The sequence below is a fragment of the Limulus polyphemus genome, unplaced genomic scaffold, assembly GCF_000517525.1.
Source record: "Limulus polyphemus unplaced genomic scaffold, Limulus_polyphemus-2.1.2 Scaffold1821, whole genome shotgun sequence".
NCBI classification, from domain to species: Eukaryota; Metazoa; Arthropoda; class Merostomata; order Xiphosura; family Limulidae; genus Limulus; species Limulus polyphemus.
Genome location: NW_013667431.1, coordinates 81,388 through 102,224, shown reverse-complemented (window position 1 = coordinate 102,224; position 20,837 = coordinate 81,388). Strand labels below are relative to the sequence as shown.

The 20,837-nt window shown below is 31.3% G+C and overlaps 1 protein-coding gene across 2 annotated transcripts in view; it reads right to left on the bottom strand.

Annotated features, from left to right (window-relative positions):
* Positions 1-20,837, bottom strand: part of LOC106465057 (probable ATP-dependent RNA helicase DDX46) — a 96,231-nt gene that overhangs the window by 28,500 nt on the left and 46,894 nt on the right. For both annotated transcript variants that reach the window (XM_013925253.2, XM_013925252.2), the window contains 2 exons: positions 13,668-13,843; positions 3,265-3,465 (listed from right to left, as the gene is read on the bottom strand). In XM_013925253.2, the coding sequence (XP_013780707.1) occupies positions 3,265-3,465; positions 13,668-13,843 (377 nt within the window). The remainder of the gene's footprint in view (positions 1-3,264; positions 3,466-13,667; positions 13,844-20,837) is intronic.

The following is a 20,837-nucleotide window of genomic DNA, read 5'->3' as shown; positions in this document are numbered from 1 at the left end:
CAGGAAAATTTTTAGAAGTTAATTTGTCTACTTTTTGCATGTTATTAGTCTATACTCTTTGGTGTATTATTTAATGAAATAAAAATTGTTAAGTGCTTTACCATAATCGCTAAAAAAAATACAGGCTTAACTCTACTTGACAATCAAGGGCAGGAAAAACTAAGATTGGGTAAGTACTTTATTTCTTGTTTTTCAAATTTATTCTTTATTTATTTATTATTATAAAAGTAACTAAAATTAAAAGTATGTATCTTTTTAAGTTATTTATGACTAGAATAGGTGAAATAAGTAATAATAATAATAATATAATTAAAATTGTTCACAAAGCACGCGAGCAGCTCATGGGTAATGTAATTCGATAGCATAACACGAGCTGCACGTTCCCCGAATAATTTACAACTTATAATGGCACAGATAGCAGTTAGACACGGTTCAAAGGGCATTAAAAAACTAAATTTAATTATTAGTAGATGTATAATGTTACGAATTTAGAGCTACGTAGGATAAATGAATGTAGTTTCATGTTACCATCTGAAGTCATACTAGAAAGAAAAGAAAGTTAATTTAGGTTTATTTCAATTTTTTTTTGGTGGTTACAAGGTCAGTCGAATTGACCGATGCTGTTTTGAGATTAGGGTAGAGAATATAACATATATAAAATATAAGGATTTAGTGAAAAAAAAAAAACGTTTGAAATGCATTTAGCAGATTTTTGAGATGAAAGTATTTTTTATTTTAACAAGAAAAATACTTTGCATAAGGACTATTCAAAACAAATACTCAATACTCAGGGCACATGCAGCTCATGTTATGCTATCGAATTATGTTATCTACATGCTGCTCGCATGTGCCTTGTGAAACATATTTATTACATTATTATTTATTTTATGTAATCTAATCTTAACTAACCTAAAAATCCCTATTTTTACATTTTAGTTATTATAATAGTAAATAAAGAAGAAACATGAAAAATAAGAAACATGTTGCTTATCTAATCTTTTTTTTTTCCTTGCTGTTAATTTTCAATGAAACTTAAGCCTACATATTTTATACTAATGGTTGTAGTACATTAAATAATTTTTATTTAATTAAATAATGTACCAAAGAACATAGATGAATAACATGTAAAAAAGCACACAATTTCCCCTAACTCTAAAAATTTTTCTTGCTTTCTAACTATACGACAAGACCCGTTGCAAATTCATCCAAGCTAGTCATTAACTTTCCCATGGGAATGAAGCTTGTACTCTGAGTGAAATAGATGCATATCTGTTCAGAACTAAACGTCATACAATACGTCATTTGTTAGATGAAAACCTCATCTTTCTATTGGTTATAGGTAATATATACTTAAACATAAAAGAGAACTATTAACAAAGCCTGCAAGAGAGGATGTAGGTGTGGCAGAAGGGGTGTGATTTTCTATTTATAGCTCTGTAATCAAACAAAATTGAAGGCTATAATAATTATGGTTTATTTGAGCAGTGACGTTTCTATAGAGTAATTTATGTTTATTTAATTTGTACTTTTTGAAGGGGTGGTGGATAAAATAGAGAAGACAAGATGCCTAGAGAAAATATGTCACACTACGGGAAATTCAGGATGTTTTTTAATATTGCCTTGTAGAATTAGGAAATTAAAACTTGTATACTATTAAAATATGAATTATTAACTTCAGTTTTATGTTATACTATTTGGTGTAACATAAACAAAAAGTAGTTTAATAAAATTTTGAATATAAGACACAAACTTTCTGTCATGCATAGTAAAGGATACCTGGGACGAAGGGTTAATCTTTACAAGTCAGAATGTAAGATAATTATACTTATTTAGATACACTCTTCACCAGGTTGAATTTTAGTATTGTTGTAAGTAGGTATCTTGCTCTGATCAAAGGTTAATATTAATTGTTCATTGCAGTATTTTTCAACCTATTTTAAGTTGTAATTATATCACTATTTGAGAGAGCTGATAAAATGCTACAAATTCCTGAATGAAATAACTACACATTTTACACTCACAAAAATGATTTAATGAAAACAATAATAAAAACAGAATACATCTGTAATCCATCCATTGTATTCATCAAAATTAACTTCTTTTAAACTTGATCTTAAAACAGTACAAATGAAAATTAGTACTTTAATTCCATCTAGTCTTAAGTAAAACATTTTTGTAGTTTTAAATTTTTTTAAGTGATTTTAGATGAAAAAAAAGAATATTTTACTTTTGGAGAAAAGAAGAGCCAAATCTCAGTATGTACCATTGCATATGTGTATCATATTAACCATCTCTTCACAAACTAGGTCACCTGAATGATTCTGCATCTGTGAAGCCATATATAACAATATTTATCATAATTCTAAATGTACTATATTCCTCTTCATGAAAGTTAGCAAGATATAGTAAACATTACAAGTCTACTGTACAAAAAAATACAATGCAATGAAATCAAGAATGTTAAGTGACAAGGAGAAAGATGTGAAATAGAATTAATAATACCATTTTTACCTCTACACTGACTGCAGTTTTGATCACGAATATCCAAATTATTTATTTTAACAGTTTAAGCTTTTCACATCTGCTTCCTTCTAATTTTTATGGTTTTTAGTGCTGTAGTTTGTACCAACTGAAGCAGTAATGCTCACATCAAAATTAATAAATCACAGCATTATTGGCAATGTGCACAGCAAACATAGTGTGGTAATAACATACTGTTATTATACACTTTTCTAACTCTTGAAAATCCCTTAGAAACTAGATATAGAATGCTGAGTTAAAAATATAATAGACAAGTAAATGAATTATAATCATGCTTTGCCAGCTTCAAGAAGATATTCATACCATAACAACAGTTGTTGTAACAAATGTCTTATATAAGTAGTGTTCTGATCACTACTATGTTTGTTGTGTACCAGCTGGCTTGATGAGCTTTGAATTGAATGAAATGTGTCATTGGCATGGGATACAATAAATACATTGGTTGCAATATTATTACTACACACTTTTCTAATTCTTGAAAATCCCTAAGGGACTAGATATAGAATGCAGAATTAAAAATATAATAGGCCTAATACTAATGTCTAATGACAAGTAAGTTAATTATAATCATGCTTCACCAGCTTGAAAAAAAAAATACACACCATAATAATTGTAATATGCTTGTATATTAAGTTACTGAAACTTCCAGGTGTTAATTTTTATTAAATCATCAAATCTTCTTCCTTTGAAGTGCAATACAATTTCAACAGTCTTAAAACTTACCACTATTTGCAGCTAACATGTCAATCATTCGACCAGGGGTACAAACTATAACCTCAGCACCTCGTTTTAGTTCAGCAATCTGTTCCGAGATACCTGTGCCTCCATAAACACACACAGCACGTAGTCCCAAACTTTTTGTGAACTTTTTACATTCTTTTGTTATTTGCATAGCAAGTTCTCTGGTGGGCGTCATTACTATTCCTGAGGAATAAACACACAAAGATTAATCATAATTTTATCATAACAAAAGCAGCATAATACACATTCTAATTCTTCCCTTTGTTTTTTGCTTTGATTTTTTCAATTATTATGCTTTCCCATCTGACATTCAGACTGAGTTTCCAATACAGTGTAAGAGTAATTTTATAAAACAAGTCCACACAGTGCTATATTGCTTAGTAATATCTACTAAAAATACCCTAGAAAATTTCATTTGAAATGTATTTTTTGCTAATGTATAACATTCAAAAATAATTTATAATCAAAAGGTTCAATAACCCAGTTGGTTGTTATACCTTAATTAAAACCTGATTAATTTTCTAGAATTATAATACCTAGGAGATTAGTTGTTAATTAAAGTTGAGTAATCAAACTTTGCCTATATATAGCACTCATACAATTATTCAAACCAAACAATACAATGTTTAGTCTAAACTACAGAGTATCATTGCAAATACTTCTTGAGATCTGTTGTTTTACAGTAATAAAGAAAATTAAGCATCTGATGAGTATTCATAAAAACATGAAAGCACTTTTAAAAATAACAAAAAAAAATTCACTGTTTCATAACAAACAAACTTCAAATTGTTTAACTTAAGGAAAAAAATCAACAAATTTGTTTTATTAAAAACACAGATTACTATTACTTTGCTACTAATCACTTCAATAACATTTACTGTTCTACAACTAATCACTTTTATAATATCTACTCTTACTAGTAACCACTATTCTGCTACTTATTGCTTTGATGACCACAACTCCGCTACTTTAACATTACTATGATGTCACAATTATTTTGTTACTGTAACATTAATTTTGATATAACTACTATTGTGCTACTTATTACTTTGATAACCACAACTTTGCTACTTCAACATTATTTTGATGTACCTACTACCCATGCTATTTGTGGCTTTGATAATGTGCAACTAATACACTGCTTCTTATTGCTCTGATAATGAGAACTCTGCTACTTTAACATTACTTTAATGTAACTATTACTCTACTAATTACTTGGATAACCATTACTTTACTACTTTAACACTACTTTTATGTGACTAATACACTGCTTTTTTATTGCTCAAAATAATGAGAACTCTGCTACTTTAAAATTACTTTGATGTAACTATTACTCTACTAATTGCTCTTATAACCATTACTCTGCTATTTTAACATTGCTTTGATGATGTGTTATTAATTCTTACCCTAAAACCTGATATGTAAGTGACTTAAATAAATATTCATAATAATTACAATTCAGTTGCTTAATTCTACATGCATGGGGTTGGTCCATTAGAAAATTAATGTTTATAATGTTTACTATAATTTCAAATTTACAAAATGCTATTGTTTATTATCAAGCACAAAGCTACACAAAGGGCTATCTGTGCTCTTCCCACCATGAATATCAATATCCAGTTTATAGTTAAACAAAATGCATCTTCACGAAATCTGCCAAGCTTTCAGTAAACATAACAAGTATTTTGTAAACAAAACAAAAATCAATATTTATAAAATAATTTCGATTATAGTTTCATCTGTGAATTTACTGAGTGTCAGGTGATTTTCATATAAAAAATTCTTTTTTTCCATCCAACACTTTTCATATTTCATCTGAATAACCACTAAAACCTCCTAAAAGAATATAAAAATATATATATGCACACACACACATATATATATATATACATACAATTCCTAAAACACTATTATGTCTGTCATATCCCTGCTGACTTGATGAGCGCTAGTATCGGATGAAAAGCCTTGTCAGCACTGAATATAGCAGATGTAGTATAACTGACATATTATAAAATATTCTTCTTTACTTTCACTTATGGAATCTTAGAATAACTACTAATGTGTTACTTTTCACTCTCATATGCACTACTCTACTACTTACTGCTCTGATAACCATTACACTGCTACTTTCTTTACTTTCACTTATGAAATCTTAGAATAACTACTAATGTGTTACTTTTCACTCTCATACGCACTACTCTACTACTTACTGCTCTGATAATCATTACACTGCTACTTTCTTTACTTTCACTTATGGAATCTTAGAATAACTACTAATGTGTTACTTTTCACTCTCATACGTACTACTCTACTACTTACTGCTCTGATAACCATTACACTGCTACTTTCTTTACTTTGATATAACTATTAATCTCATACATACTTTGACAGATATTACTCTGCTACTTATTACTATGATACTCACTGTTCTGCTACTTTACCATTACATATATGTAACTATTATTCTGCTACTTGTTACTTGGACATATATTACTCTGCTCCTTTAACATTACTTTGATGTAACAAATCTTCTAATATTACTATTTTAACAGCTATAACTCTGCTACTTTAACATAATTTCAATGCAACTATTATTCTATTACTTATCAATTTGACAGCCATTAAACTTCTACTTATCTCTTTGACAGCCTTTATTCTGAGCTAGTAATTGGCAGAATAATAGTTAATCAGAGTAATGTAAAGTAGCAGAGCAGTGGTTATCAAAGCAATAAATAACGGAATAAAAATGGCGTCAAAGTGATAAGTTGCAGAATAATACATCAACCCAATTTTAAAGTAGCAGAGTAGTGATAACTGTTATTCTGCCAATAACTACTCTGATAACTATTACCATATTTTCCGGTGTATAAGACGCACTTTTTTACCCCAAAATTTGAAGTCAAAATCTGCTTGTGTCCAATACACCGAAGGTATGAATAATATATATGTGTATATAAACGATATACACAAGCCATGTGTAAATATATTTAAATAGGCATGCATAGTTTAGTTCAGTTGAATGTGTTATTTATAACAATAGTAGTTTTTTCTTTTAAAAACAACTATTTATAATGCTCCCTAAATAATAAAAAAAATAAATTACATTGAAAGCAATGAAGATTTTGTAGGTTTTGAACCAAACTAAATAACAGTAAACCTTTATTTTTGAGTTACGGTATTTTCTTATTTTGATGTTTTGAGCTCTTTTGTGTTTAGAACAATATATACTAATTTTTAAAGTATTAAAATTAATTTTTGTTCAATAAAAATCTTTCAAATATGACTGTAGCTTTTTTCCCCCCAAAACTTTGTCTTCAAAATAAAGGTGTGTCTTATATTCCGAAAAATACGGTACTTTACTACTTGTAACTTTGACAGCCATCACTACTGTTCTACTTATCATTCTGTTAACCATTACTTTACTACTTTAACATCACTTTGATGTAACAGCTATTCTGCTACTTATCACCTTGACAAACTACTCTAAACTACTATTTATCACTGTGATAACTATTACTCTGTTATATTAACATTACTTTGATGGAACTATTATTCTACTACTTAACGCTATGATAACCATTATTTTGCTACTTAAATATTTTTGTTATACTGGTCCAATCAAAATAATGATGAATAGTCCAAGTATCAATTTGAATAACTGGTTTATTAGCCACCCATACAAAATATATCACTTTCCCAAACAATATGAGACTCAGGCCTAACTATTCAGTTTTTATACAACACAATCAAGTTGATTTTCCGATACTGGACTTACGAAAGCTTCACTTACGGTGCTATATATCTAAATCTTAATCAAAACTGATAATGTAAAATTTTATCAAACAGTGATAATGCATACAGTGCCCTCTCTCCAAAATCATTTCCAAAATAAACAATTATAGTACAAAAGTTTTTCACAAATAATAACATAATTCAAATACACAAAAATATTATTTGAATTATTCACAAAACTGTCCCCTGCCCAAATTTCAACTGAGTCAGTGAAATTTAAAATATATAAATAAAACAATTCACATTGTTCATAATGTCCATTATTCACTCCCAATCAAACCAGTGAGGTTATCTTTGCTTTTGAGTAGAACTTATTTGAAGCACTTGGTTTTTCATCTCTCGGAGAGTTGAAGTGATTGTATATGTTTTTGAGCAATGGGCACTGTCTTCATCAAGGTCACCTGGAATGTCAGCTCCTTTGACACTTCCCTGACCTCCAGTGTTTCTGTTCCAAGTGTATGTCCCACCACCTAAGTATCTTGGCCTCTATTGATAGCTACCATTCATTGAGCACATGACATCTGAAAGCTGGATACTTTCCTTTCTTCTTTTGAGAGGTATGAAACCAATATTAAAGTAATGTGAATTTGGCTTGATATTATAGTGTTACTTACTTGCCTTTCTGGCTAAGCTGAGAGTCTCTCTCTCTTACATGTCGGTATACTTCTGCCAGTTGTTTCTGCAGATTCCTCTCATTGTTAGTACTATTATCTGGCATTCAGTGGTCTCTTAATGATCAAATCTACTGATAATCAATGTTCTCGTCCCATTATAATCATGGTGGGTGTATAGCCTGTAGTTTCATATGTACAGTAGTCCTTTAGGCTATGAGCAATGCTTGTAATTTCATATCCCAACTGATATGATATTCTTCACTAAACTTGACAATTTTGTGGTTGAATCATTCCTTCTAACTGGAAATGTGATAGTGTTATGCTGGTTTTATTTATGTCCAGTTACTACCAGCATTCCTTAACCCTATGACTACCAGCCACTAATTTATTAGTAAGTAATGTCACTCGTCATATTTAGTGCAAAAATAAAACTAGTGAATGAAATAGTTTAAAATTTGGCCAGAACATTCCTAAACATATGTAGTTTCAGAAAAATAAAACATTTAATTTAGATTTTTTCTACTATTTCTAATAAAGAAATTTATTTAACTCTCATCATAGGCTCCATTGATTTAACTGACCACATGACCTCTTTGTACTAATTTAGTCTTTATAGACTTGATACTACTAATTTTTAATATAGTATGTATATCTTCATAGAATTTGGTAGTCTTTCAGTAAACATTATAAGTCTTTCACATACAAAAAATCATATCTTTAGTGAGATACTTTAATTAGATTAAAAAAGGATTTGTGCATGAATATATTGAGTATTTGTTTTGAATAGTCCATGTGCAAAGTGATTATCATGTTAAGATTAAAAATACTTGTCTTCATCTCAAAAATCTCAAATGTCATTTGTGTAATCTCTAAAACCTCCAAAATACATTTCAAACATTTGGTTTTAGTAAAACTCTATATTTTATGTGTTATTTTCTCTACCCTGTCTCTATTACTAATCGCACTATTATAAATTGAAAATCACTAGGGGAATGTGGAGCTAACATTACCCTATCAAATTACATTGCCCAAGAGCTGCTCGCATGCACGCTTCACGAAACATTTATTTTGTATTATTATTATATATTTTACCTAATCTAGCCTTAACTAACCTAAACAGACCCTATTTCTACATTTTAGTTACTTTCATAATAATAGATAAAGAATAAACATGAAATAAAGTACTTACCCATGTCTTTTCTTTTTTTTGCTGTCGACTGTTGATGACACTTAGCCCTATTTTTTATACTAATGGTAGTAATGCCCTAAATAATTTTTATTTAATTAAATAATGCACCAAAGAACACAGAATAATAAAATGCAAAAAACAGACAACTTCCTCTAACTATCACAATTTTTTATGTCTTTCTAAATATGCAACAAGAGCCGTTACAAATTCATCCAAGCTAGTCGTTATCTTTCCCATGGGAATGAAGCTTGTACTAACAGAGAAATTGACAATTTTCCATTCAGAAAACCTTGTCTTTCTATTGGTTCTAGATGATATAGAATTAAATGTAAGAAAGAATTACTAACAAATCCTGAAAAAAGAGGATGTGATAGGTGGGTGTGGCAATAGGGATCTAATTTTCTATTTGATGGCTCTGTAACCAAACAAAATTGAAGACTATAAAAATTATGGTTTGTCTGAGCAATAACGATCTTATAATGATTAATTTACATTTAATTTCATACATTTTCAAGGGGTGATGGATAAAATAGGGATGATGACATGCTAAGACAAAATGTGTCACGTGGGTCACACTATTGGAAATTCAGGACTTTTTATACATATTTCCTTGTAGAATTAAGAACTTAAAACTTGTATACTATTAAAATATGGATTATTAGCTAAGATTTCATGCTATTCTAATTGGTATAACATAAACAAAAAAGTAGTTTAATAAAATTTTGAATGTAAGACACTAAAACCTTGTGTCATGTGCAGTAAAGGGTACCCAGGACGACAGGATTAAATACTGCTGATTTAAAGTCTCTCTCCTGATTAGAGTGAAGATTTATAGATGAACTAAATCTTGTGAAGAGCTGATCAAACAGCATTTTTGCCACTGGGGCTGCTTTTTGATTTGGGATTGAATAAGCTTCTGGCCATTTTGTAAGATAATCTATAGCTACTAGTATCTACTTATTTCCAATATCAGTTTTTGGCATTGGTCCTATAATGTAAATTGCTATTCTTTTCAATGTTGTTTCAGTCTGGTACAGTTTGAGTGTTGCTGTCCTAGGTTTAGATGATCCCAATTTTGTAAAACATACTTTACATGCTTAACACCATTCCTCAACATCTCTTTTCATACCACTCCAATAAAACCTTTCCCAAAGTTGACCAAGTGTTTTTTAGACATTCTGAGATATCCACCTGAGATGCTATCAAGTGACTCTGGCAAAATGGCTGTTTGCACTGATTTGGGAATGATTTATTGCCAATACTCTCTTGTGCTTGGTTTTCTTATATTCTTTGTAGTATACTAGATTGTAGGTGCAACATGTTCCACTAAGCCCAGATGATTTGGTTTTGTGTAAAATATCATCTCCCATGTTGGTCTTTCTGGTGACTACTACATATGTGGGATAATGAGTCTCAATATTGGGATTATTTCTCTGTTCTTGGAATAACTCCATATCTGGATCACTATTTCTAAAAGCAGAGGTTTATCGACACCTCTGAATCTTTTTTTTTTTCTCACAATGCTTGCACTCTTCTAGACAAGGCCATCCACTATGACTATCTATATCCCCATGAATCCCGACTTTACAGTATTCAATCTGGTAATGGTACTGGTCCAGCTTCCCAAATGACCTGGCTAATAGTCCCTCATATCTTTTAGGCTACGAAGCCAGCATAAAACAGCATGATCTGTCCGCACACTTGATGCTTCTTCCTTGAGCATAGTCAAGTTGAACTACTATAGATAGTATTTCCTTCTTTAAACATGATAAATGAGTTGAACAATCCCACTCCTGATACCAAATTGTTATGCTGGTCCAACTAAAAAATTAAAGTTCCTGTATTGATTTGAACAAGATAATTAAAAAAATTGGGAATTTAAAAACCTGCAAATAGGGATCATAAAAACATATAAAAATAAGGCTGGGGATACTGTAGACATTATTTACTAAAACTACAAACCCTTTTTTTGGCTCCATGCTGCTACCTAAAATTACAATTGGAGTCATCTTAGAGGAGGATTCCCTTTTGGGAAGGTTATAATTGCCCTTGTGTTCCAATGAATTGTGGCGTCAAATCTAGAGGTCTGGAAACTCGATTGGGAGATGCAAGAAAATGTCCTGTTGAAAACCTTTGGGGCAGTTGAGAAGCTAAGGTAAAAAGAGAAGAGTGGAGATCTACTAGAGATTCTATGGAATTGGAAATGCCAGTAAAAATAAGCTATCTGAGAAAAGGAGCTTCTCTGAGATGTCTAACGGCTGAAGCAAGAAGTCAAGCTTCTTACAGCAAGGCATTCTCTCCAAATGATCCCAACAACAAACCAAACAAGATACCAAAGAGAGAGCAAAAGCTGATAACCTAACCAAAGTAGAAGTCAATAATGACTAAGATCATCCAAAAATTATGCAAGGAGATCTGTGATAAGCATCAAACAACAGTTGCAAAGACAATAAAAAATGCAAAACTGTTGTAAGTAACAGACGAATTCCAGAAAACTGAGATTGATTAAGGCAAACCATGGCATCTTGTCTAGATCTCCAAACAGGAAGAAGAGAATATAATATCTGAGAATCCAAATAAGGGTTCTCTAGGTAATGGAAAGCCAAGGCATGCTGATCCAATAAATGAGGAGGACAAGGCATGGCAGAACCCTCTTTCAAGTGATTAGCAAATATCCTCGCATGCACAGCAATGTCTGTTGAAGGTGGAAGGACCAGATGAATAATTTTCCCCCAATAATAAAGAACATGATTTGTAAGCTACAAGAGAAATACTCAAAACATTACAATCTTGGCATACTAGTTGCAAAAAAGGAGCAGGAGGCAGAATGTATGTCCAAGGCTTATGATTAGTTATCTGAGCAAAGAATAGTGCTGGAAATATAGCCTAAATTCTCACCAGTTTGCCCCCAATCTCCCGCAAACATTGCCTTAGAGCCAACAGGAGAAAAAAAACATCAGACCACATGTAAAACTCTACTTCTCTGTGTATGAAGAACTGTATGTCCTAGTCTAAAAGAAAGACCATCATCATAATTTCTGCCAGTGAGAAAAGGTGAATAAGGAGTAATAAAGGGGAGCTTATATACAGATCTGGTATAAAGATCGCATTGACATAAGTGGAGAGAGTCACAAGATTGAAATCACTATAGGCAATATAGTGGGGTATAAAGACTGGAGCAAGCGAGGTATAATTCATACCAATGCTTAAATGGGCAGAAAAAAGAAACTTTCATCAGGATAAAGCTAAATTTTAAAGGAAGTAATTGTTTTGGAATAAAACATAAATGTCTAAAACATTGCTTTAAAATAAAACTTCATGTCTGTTGAAGTAAATATTCTACTTATGTGTGTCATAAGATTTAATATTACATGTATTGATTTTTTTACTTCTTCACTTCTTACATAATATAGGGGTTAGCTTCCTAAAAGACACTGATTGTATAGTGTACGAAGCATTGGGTATCTAAATGTTACAGTCATCTAATGTTCATCTATTATTGATTGGTAATTAAGCTAACTTCAAGGGGTAATGATAACCTTGTTTACATTAGGATTATAATGTTTTTTTAGCTTATTTAAAATGTAGAAGAAACAAATCAACTTTTCAATACCCCTACGACATTTGCAGTACCTTATTTAGTATTCTACAAAAGGTTTGGGTGCAATATACTAAGCTGTTTTTGTTGCAAGCTGGCAAGAGAATAATAATAATAATGACCAATTAATTGTGGTGCCAAATGGAATTGGGAATACCAGTAAAAATAAATGTGCTTTGTTGGTGTGCTCTTTTTGTGCATTTTTACATGTGTATAGTCTTAGCAGTCAACAGTAACAATTTTAAAGTGTTGTTTGAACTGAATCTTTACCATTTGAGATGCCTTTTGCCTGAACATTCTATTTGGGTTTTGTGTAATTCCTTGCAATCTTTATTATGAACTGCTGTTGCAGTTCATGATAACTAATTTATTAGTCACTTGTACAAAATATTTCACTTTCCTAAAAAATACCAGACACAGCCTAATTATCCAGTTTTTATGGTAAATAATCAATTTATTTCTCTGATACTGAAAGCTTCATTGACTCACTAAAGAGACTATAAGACTCCCCAAAACTTCACTTACTATGCTATATATTTAACTCTTAATCAAAAATGTTTCCAAAAGCTGAACAACTGATTAAATAAGATTTCACCAAATACATGATTGCCTAAGTTTACATTAAATTCTTATCAAGTGACATTAATGCATGCAGTTTACTTGCATTAGATTTTTACCAAATGACTTTAATACATAGTGCCTTCTATCCAAAATGACTTATCAGACACACAATTGTAATATAAAAATTTTCAACAAACAATAATATAATTTAAACACATGCAAAAATAAAACATTATCTTAATTGTTCAGAACATTACTTTGATTCAACTAATATTCTGTTACCTACCTCTTTGACAGCAATTACTTTGGTACTTACAACTCTGTTAACCATTACTCTGCTTATTTAACTTTACTTTGATGTAACTATTATTCTCCTATTTACTGCTCTGATAACCATTACTCTGCTATTTATCATTCTGTTGACCACTACTTTAACATTACTTTGATGTAACTACTACTGTAGTATCTATTACTCTGATAACCATTATTTTTCTAATACAATTACTAGTGACAGAAAGATTAAAACTGTGATTTATCCTCAGTCCTACGAACTGACAGCAAATGCTCCAATTATAATGATACCCACTACTTTACAGCACTAATTAGTGTTAAGGTATATATTTTTTTTTACCTATTGGTCCATCTTCAGCTTCTAATGGATGCTGATCAAGAATATGACGTAACATTGGTAATAGGAATGCCACAGTTTTGCCAGATCCAGTTTTTGCTATTCCAATAACATCTCGTCCAGACATAATAACTGGAATAGCTTGTGCTTGAATTGGTGTTGGTTTTTCATAGTTATGTCTGAAATATATGATGTTTACAGGTCAACATCTACAGACACAAATCAAGACCACAAACTTGCCAAAAAAAGTTACCAAAAATTATAGATGCAAAAATATGCTTCAGACAACTAAAACTGTTAAACTTTTGTATTATTGTAAATTAAAATCTTTTGCTTCTATATTCAAACATTTAATATTGAATGATGCTACACTTCAATTTTAAATTAAAAAACACAAATGCAGACTTACAGTACACCATTTGTGATTTATTTGTACAGTTACTGAACAACTACAATTCCACTGATCTAATGAAATGTCAAGTCACTTATACGTGGATTTAGCTATTATTAATTAAACATTAAGAAGACTGGTTAAATCATTTTTTTTTCATATAAAATTAATATAGCAACACTAGACTTTCAAGTAGCCAAATAACACTCATACTTTAGTAATGAATAGTTGTATCCATTAGTAGTTGGTGAATTTCTATAGTGACAGAATTGAGGAAAACAAAATCAATTTGATGATTCACAACTGTTTCATCTATTCTGACAACAGTTTCACCATTAAAGGTACCATCAAGCAAAAACTGAATTAGCTTAAGAACAGTCTATACCTGATCACAACTTTCATGGTAAAACCATGTTTGTAATACATTGAATATTTATGAAACATAAAATTATATATTTTTTCAATTCTGATACTACAGTACTTTGCTTATACAAACTTTATATAAAACAATCATTGTACAATGAAAATTAACCCATTAACAAACAAATTCAGAAATTTCCATGGTGGTACAGCTTTGTGTTCCCTGGAATCCATGAAAAAGTTTGTAGTGTTTAGCCAAATTCTAAAATTGAAAGAAAAGCTAGGTAAACTAGAAGTGCTCTCACAAGATCTGGGTTATTTAATCTATTACGTATAAACATCAATTACATTGATTAGTGTCATGTAAACTAAACAATTAATCGAAATTATGATTAAATCAATTAATATCCCCAAAATAATCAATTAATCTAAAGTTAACATTTTTTTTACCTGAAAAATGAATTTCTGATAGATACTTACCTCTCTGCATATAGTAGCTATTTCTCACACACCTGCTATTGAGATTTTGAAAATACCACTAGTCTTGAACTATCTTCCACATAAAGCATGTAGTTTGATGAGAACTGCACTGGTAGATGATGTAATCATCTTGCAACAATAGCCCTCTACATGTGAGGGTGACACATCTTCCATGTGCAGTAGATCCCCATAAAAACTTGCACTCAAAATTATATTAGAGGAGGCAAAAAAGAAAAATGTGCACCAGCAGTGGGAGAAAGGGTGGGAAGATGTGAAAAGAGGTAAGTATTTATTGGAAATACATTTTTATGCAGGGAAAATGTTAACTTTCAAAATGACCCACTTGCTTCTATAAACACAGTAGTAGAATTCCACACTGACATGGTGATGGGATCAGTGGAAAAGAGGAAATCTAGATGAGCTCCCTTCAGAGAAGTTGTCAGAATTGTAACACCCAATATTGGGGTCTTACTAGAGAGGCAACACTCATGGCAGACCACATCCTTCTCTAACAGGGTATACTCTTTGACCAGATAAAAGGAGGAAGGCAAAAATAGCTCAATGTGTCACAGAGATGGGCAGAAAAATATATATGGACAACCAAGCTTTAGTACACAACAAATCAGAGGTGAAATGTGGCTAGAGAAATAACACAGGCCTGTAAATTTAAACTTCATAAAAGTTGTTTGGGTTTTAATAACAGATTTTCCATAATTCAGTTGCACAGATTTTGAAAATAATATTCATTTTTTTTTCTATCACAAAGATTTTTTTACATATCAGGGGGGGAAAAACTCTTACTTAAATTATTATTTAGTTTAACAAACTGAAGAAAGGGGAAGAACACTGATGTCAAACAAATATGCATCATTATTCATCCTGATTTTGTTTTTGTGAAATCTACGTCTTATAGTCTCTAAACTATGTGTTGTGGTCTTTCTTTTATGTATTCCATTATGATGTTTTGTGAAAAATCTGTACATGATGGAGAAAAATGGATATTATTTTTGGATTTAGCATCCATGATATTTGTAGAACATGCCCGTAATTTCATATCCCAACTGATATGATATTCTTCACTAAACTTGACAATTTTGTGGTTGAATCATTCTACCATTCCTTCTAACTGGAAGCGTGATAGTGTTATGCTGGTTCTATTTACGTCCAGTAACTCCCAGCATTCTTTAACCCTATGACTACCAGCTACTAATTTATTAGTAAGTAATGTCACTCGTAATATTTAGTCCAGAAATAAAACTACTGAATGAAATAGTTTAAAATTTAGCCAGAACATTCCTAAACATATGTAGTTTCAGAAAAATAAAACATTTAATTTAGATTTTTTCTACTATTTCTAATAAAGAAATGTATTTAACTCTCTCAACATGTGCTCCATTGATTTAACTGACCATATGACCTCTTTGTACTAATTTAAAGTCTTTATAGACTTGATACTACTAATTTTTAATATAGTATGTATATCTTCACAAAATTTGGTAGTCTTTCAGTAAACATTATAAGTCTTTCACATACAAAAAGTCATATCTTTAGAAAGATACTTTAATTAGATTAAAAAAGGATTTGTGCATGAATATATTGAGTATTTGTTTTGAATAGTCCATGTGCAAAGTGATTATCATGTTAAGATTAAAAATATATTTCTTACTCTCAAAAATTTCAAATTTCATTTGTGTAATCTCTAAAACCTCTCAAGTGCACTTCAAACATTTGTTTTCAGTAAAACTTTATATTTTATCTTATTTTCTCTACCCTATCTCTATACAGGATCGGTAATTAACCTTTTTTCTTTCTAGAATGACTTCAGATTGTAACATGAAACTATTGATGGAACCCACATTGGGTAGGTGAGAGGAGGTTGTTTGATTCGAGGAACCAAACAAGACAAGCATTAACTATCCTCTATAAGACCTTACAGAGACAGCTAGTCAAATTAATTGGATGATAATTAGAAGGAATCTTGGGATCATTCCCAGGCTTAGAGAAAGGGAGGACAATAGCCTGGCGCCAATCATCAGCCAAAATGTTTTCCTACCAGATCCGGTTAAAAACAACCAGAAGAATAGCAAGAGAGGAGATACAGCCTCTCATTGTGCACATCATCAGGTCCAACCAATGTACCAGACTGATGAAGGGCAAGTTTGAGTTACACCAGTGTGAGAGGACAATTATAGTCATAGAGACGATTGGCCCAAAAGGAAAGATGTGATCGCTCTACCTGAGATTTGATGGCCAAGAAGGTGGGGGAAGAAACAGAAGTGCTGGATGCAGGAGAAAAGCTCACACTGAGAGTATCGGTGATGTTCTGTACATTAGCACCTTCCTGGCCATTGGAAAGCAAAATGGAAAGGGAATGGGAAGAATGCCTCCCATTGACCTTACGAATCTTGTCCCATATGACTTTGGAACTGGCAATAGAAGAAATGCTAATTGTGAACTTAATCCAAGAATCCTTTTGGTTTTGACATCTGACCTGCCGAGCATGGGCCCGCTGGAAAGTGATGTTGTTGGAAAGAGTGGGATACCCGTAAAAAGTATCCCAGGCCTATTTCTGAGCCTTCCATGCCTGCTGGCAGGCTGGAGAGCACCATGGTCAAGGATACTGTGTCGAGGATTTGGGTATAGAATGAACAGTTGATTGAGTGAAGCAATCAGTTACTGCCTCTACACAGTTGTTAATAGATGGAAGACTAATGACAGCAGGATCAAGTTCCAACAGAGAGGTGAAAGAGAGCCAGTTGGCCTGATACAACTTTCACTGTCGCACTTGGGTCAGGTGGCATCGACAATGGCCAATCTCCCTCAAAACATTAGGAAAATGATCACTGCCTCATGAGTCACTGTGTCAACCCTCCAAGAAAAAAGTAACTTTTCAGCTTTTTCTTCTCTTTTATATTTTTTGAAAATTCTTACCAATTCTTTAGCAGCAAATTCTAAATTAAACAGATATTTTTCCATGGATGACAAAGAAATTGTTGATTCAAGTTCTTCACATATATCTTTCTTACTCAAGACTTGCAGAAAAAACTTCCTACTAAAGTTTTCTCCCCTTTCACTCAAAATTCAGACTAATGCTAATACTACTACAGAACAGTAATAATGCCCATGCAGGGAGGGTTAACTGAGGGAGAAATTCATGAAAGTAACAACTTGTGTATAGGTTAATTAAATATGTGCAAAAAACATGTCTAATCAGTGGGACTGCCAATCGAGAAGTGACTAGCATGTGCCCTAGTAAAGATAGGGGTAGTGTAGCACTCTATTGGTGAAAGGCTGCTGCATGATCATTTGCATGTTAGTTGCAAGCAAAAATGTGTGCCTATAGAAGTCAGGAAAGCTTTTTGTAAGAGGAGGTAAGATAGCATATCAGAATTACAGAGCATGAGAGATTTGTTATTCTCTATCTAACTATAAAAACTGAAATTTGAAAATGTTTCATGACTTGTACATCATGAATAGAGGTCACGTGGAAATTATAATAATGGTACAAGAGAGAGAAGTGACCTCACAGCAGCAGCCTTAAGCAAGAACAAAAGTAATTATGGTCTTTTCTATGCTTTTAAAATGAATTCCTGATTTCTATGATAACATTTAAACTTTGTTTTAGCACTTATTAAACTTGAAAAATTATTGTGATAGTTATTAGAAGCTTTTTACATAAGATGTTACTTTGTTTATTAGGAAGTATGGAGTAAAAAAAATAAAACTTGCACCATATACAGGGGAGATGGTTCATGTTTTTGCAAGCTATGATTAAGAAATAACTTTAGTCATTAGGTGAATATCATTAAGAAACTGAACTGACCAAAGTGATTAGGATTGGATGAGATGCTTACTTCTATGTCAGATGATTAGTGGTTGCATTTTGATTACAGTGGTGGTCAACAGCAAGTTATACTAGATGATGAATGATAACATATTGACTGTTTCTACTTCTTCAAGAACATAAAACTTTTAACCATTATAAGTGCATTTTGCAAAATTCAAAAAAAAAAAAAAGAATTAAGTGAATGGTAACACCATAATATAAAACTTAATCTGACATCTTTACACTTGTGAAAAAACAACACTACTACTTTGGCTCATTTGACAGTTTGTCTGGTATGATACCTAAAACAACATGAACCACTCCCACTAATAAGCTTGACTACTTGATGAGTCTCACCTTTATTGGTGCGCTGCTTACTTTAAAGCAGTACAATTTTATGTACTTAACACATTTTTATCAATTCCACATATATTATATTTAAAATCTGGTCTAATTAATTATTGCTAACACATAAATGTTTGTATCAGTAGAGCAACCTTAAGATATCAGTAAACACTGTATGTTATGAATGTAGCTTTAATTAAAAAAACAAAACACGAAAAATAGAGGTAAGCAGTTACAAAAACTACATGATGCAGAAGATTAACACCATATGAAATATCTACACCATGTGAAGGTCTAACATAAACCGTATGAAGAGAACTTTGAAATAACTAAATAAACAAACAAACATTAGGGATACAAAAACCAGAAACAGCTTTATTTATAATTAATATTAAATACAAATTTTTACACAGAGTTATAGTTCTGTCAATTCAAATACACATTGGTCAGGCAATGCTCACACATGAAATTCCTCGCCCGCTCATCAGCAAGTGCCAGAAACATCACCCTCTTGACAATAAAATTAAAGCACAGAAAAAGCACAGACTCTGTAATACTTGTGGTCACCATACATAGCAAGCTGTCACAGTAACTGCATGATCATTATCACACAGGTTGATGTGTTATTAACAATTAATGCACATATAATCTCACATGGAAAATACATTATACTTTCTATTTTGCATGTAAAATTAAAATTGCACTTTAACATTAACTATGAATTTTAATGTGGCACACAACTACAATTCAAAAAGGTGTACACATTCAGTACTTAAAGTTAGTAAGTTTGAGATTTAACACTTTCAGCACAAGTTCGGTCCCTGGACCCAACCTTATAATCATTTTGTGTTTGTTGTAGTTTTCATGCTATAACTTAAGTCAGTAAGTGTATGTTAAAAAAATTTTATGTTAACGATTATCAGTAAACATTACAATGCTTTCATACATAAAATATAAAATTTTTTTTATTAAGTCTTAAGGTTTGTTAAGCAATGTTTTTTTCATGCCTGTCTTTTTTTTTTTGCATGTTGTCTATCCAAAATGCAAAGTAATTTTCATTTTAAGATTCAAAATACTTCTATGCATCAGAAAATTTTGAACTTTCACATGCGAAATCTTTATAATGTCCAGATAGTTATCAACTGTTTATTAAGAGAAACTTTATATTTTATCTGTTATTTTCACTAACAAATCTCTGTTTGGGTTCAGACAATTTGACCAATCTTGTGACCACCATAAAATTAGGAAATAAATATAAATTACGCCTCTTTCATTCTAGAATAACAACAAATTATAACATGAAAACATAAATGTGTAGAATAAATAGCCTACATCTCATAAATTATACATTTATATATATCTTTATTATATTGGCCTTTTAGCTGTGCCTGGCTAACAATACAGAAATTACAATGATGAACCACATGCGATCTCATGTTACCGCATCAAATATTATAAAACTCACCTTTAGTACTTACAAAGTGACCTGTCTTGGCTGTGTTTTAGTAAACTAGTATTTTGTAAAATAGTCACATTTCCATTATTTTACATTATATATGTAGATAGATTATTACTATTTAGAAACAAGTTCTTAAAGTTATTTTTCTTAAACATAGAACAGTAAATAAGGAAGTAAAGCAAACATTATCTCTTCTAGTTACAACCTTTGTACTTGATTGCTGCTTGACATAGGTTACCAAGTCTTTTCAAATTTCGCAAGTGGAGGATGTGAAATGAAATTTTTTTTAGGTTTTATATATATATATATATA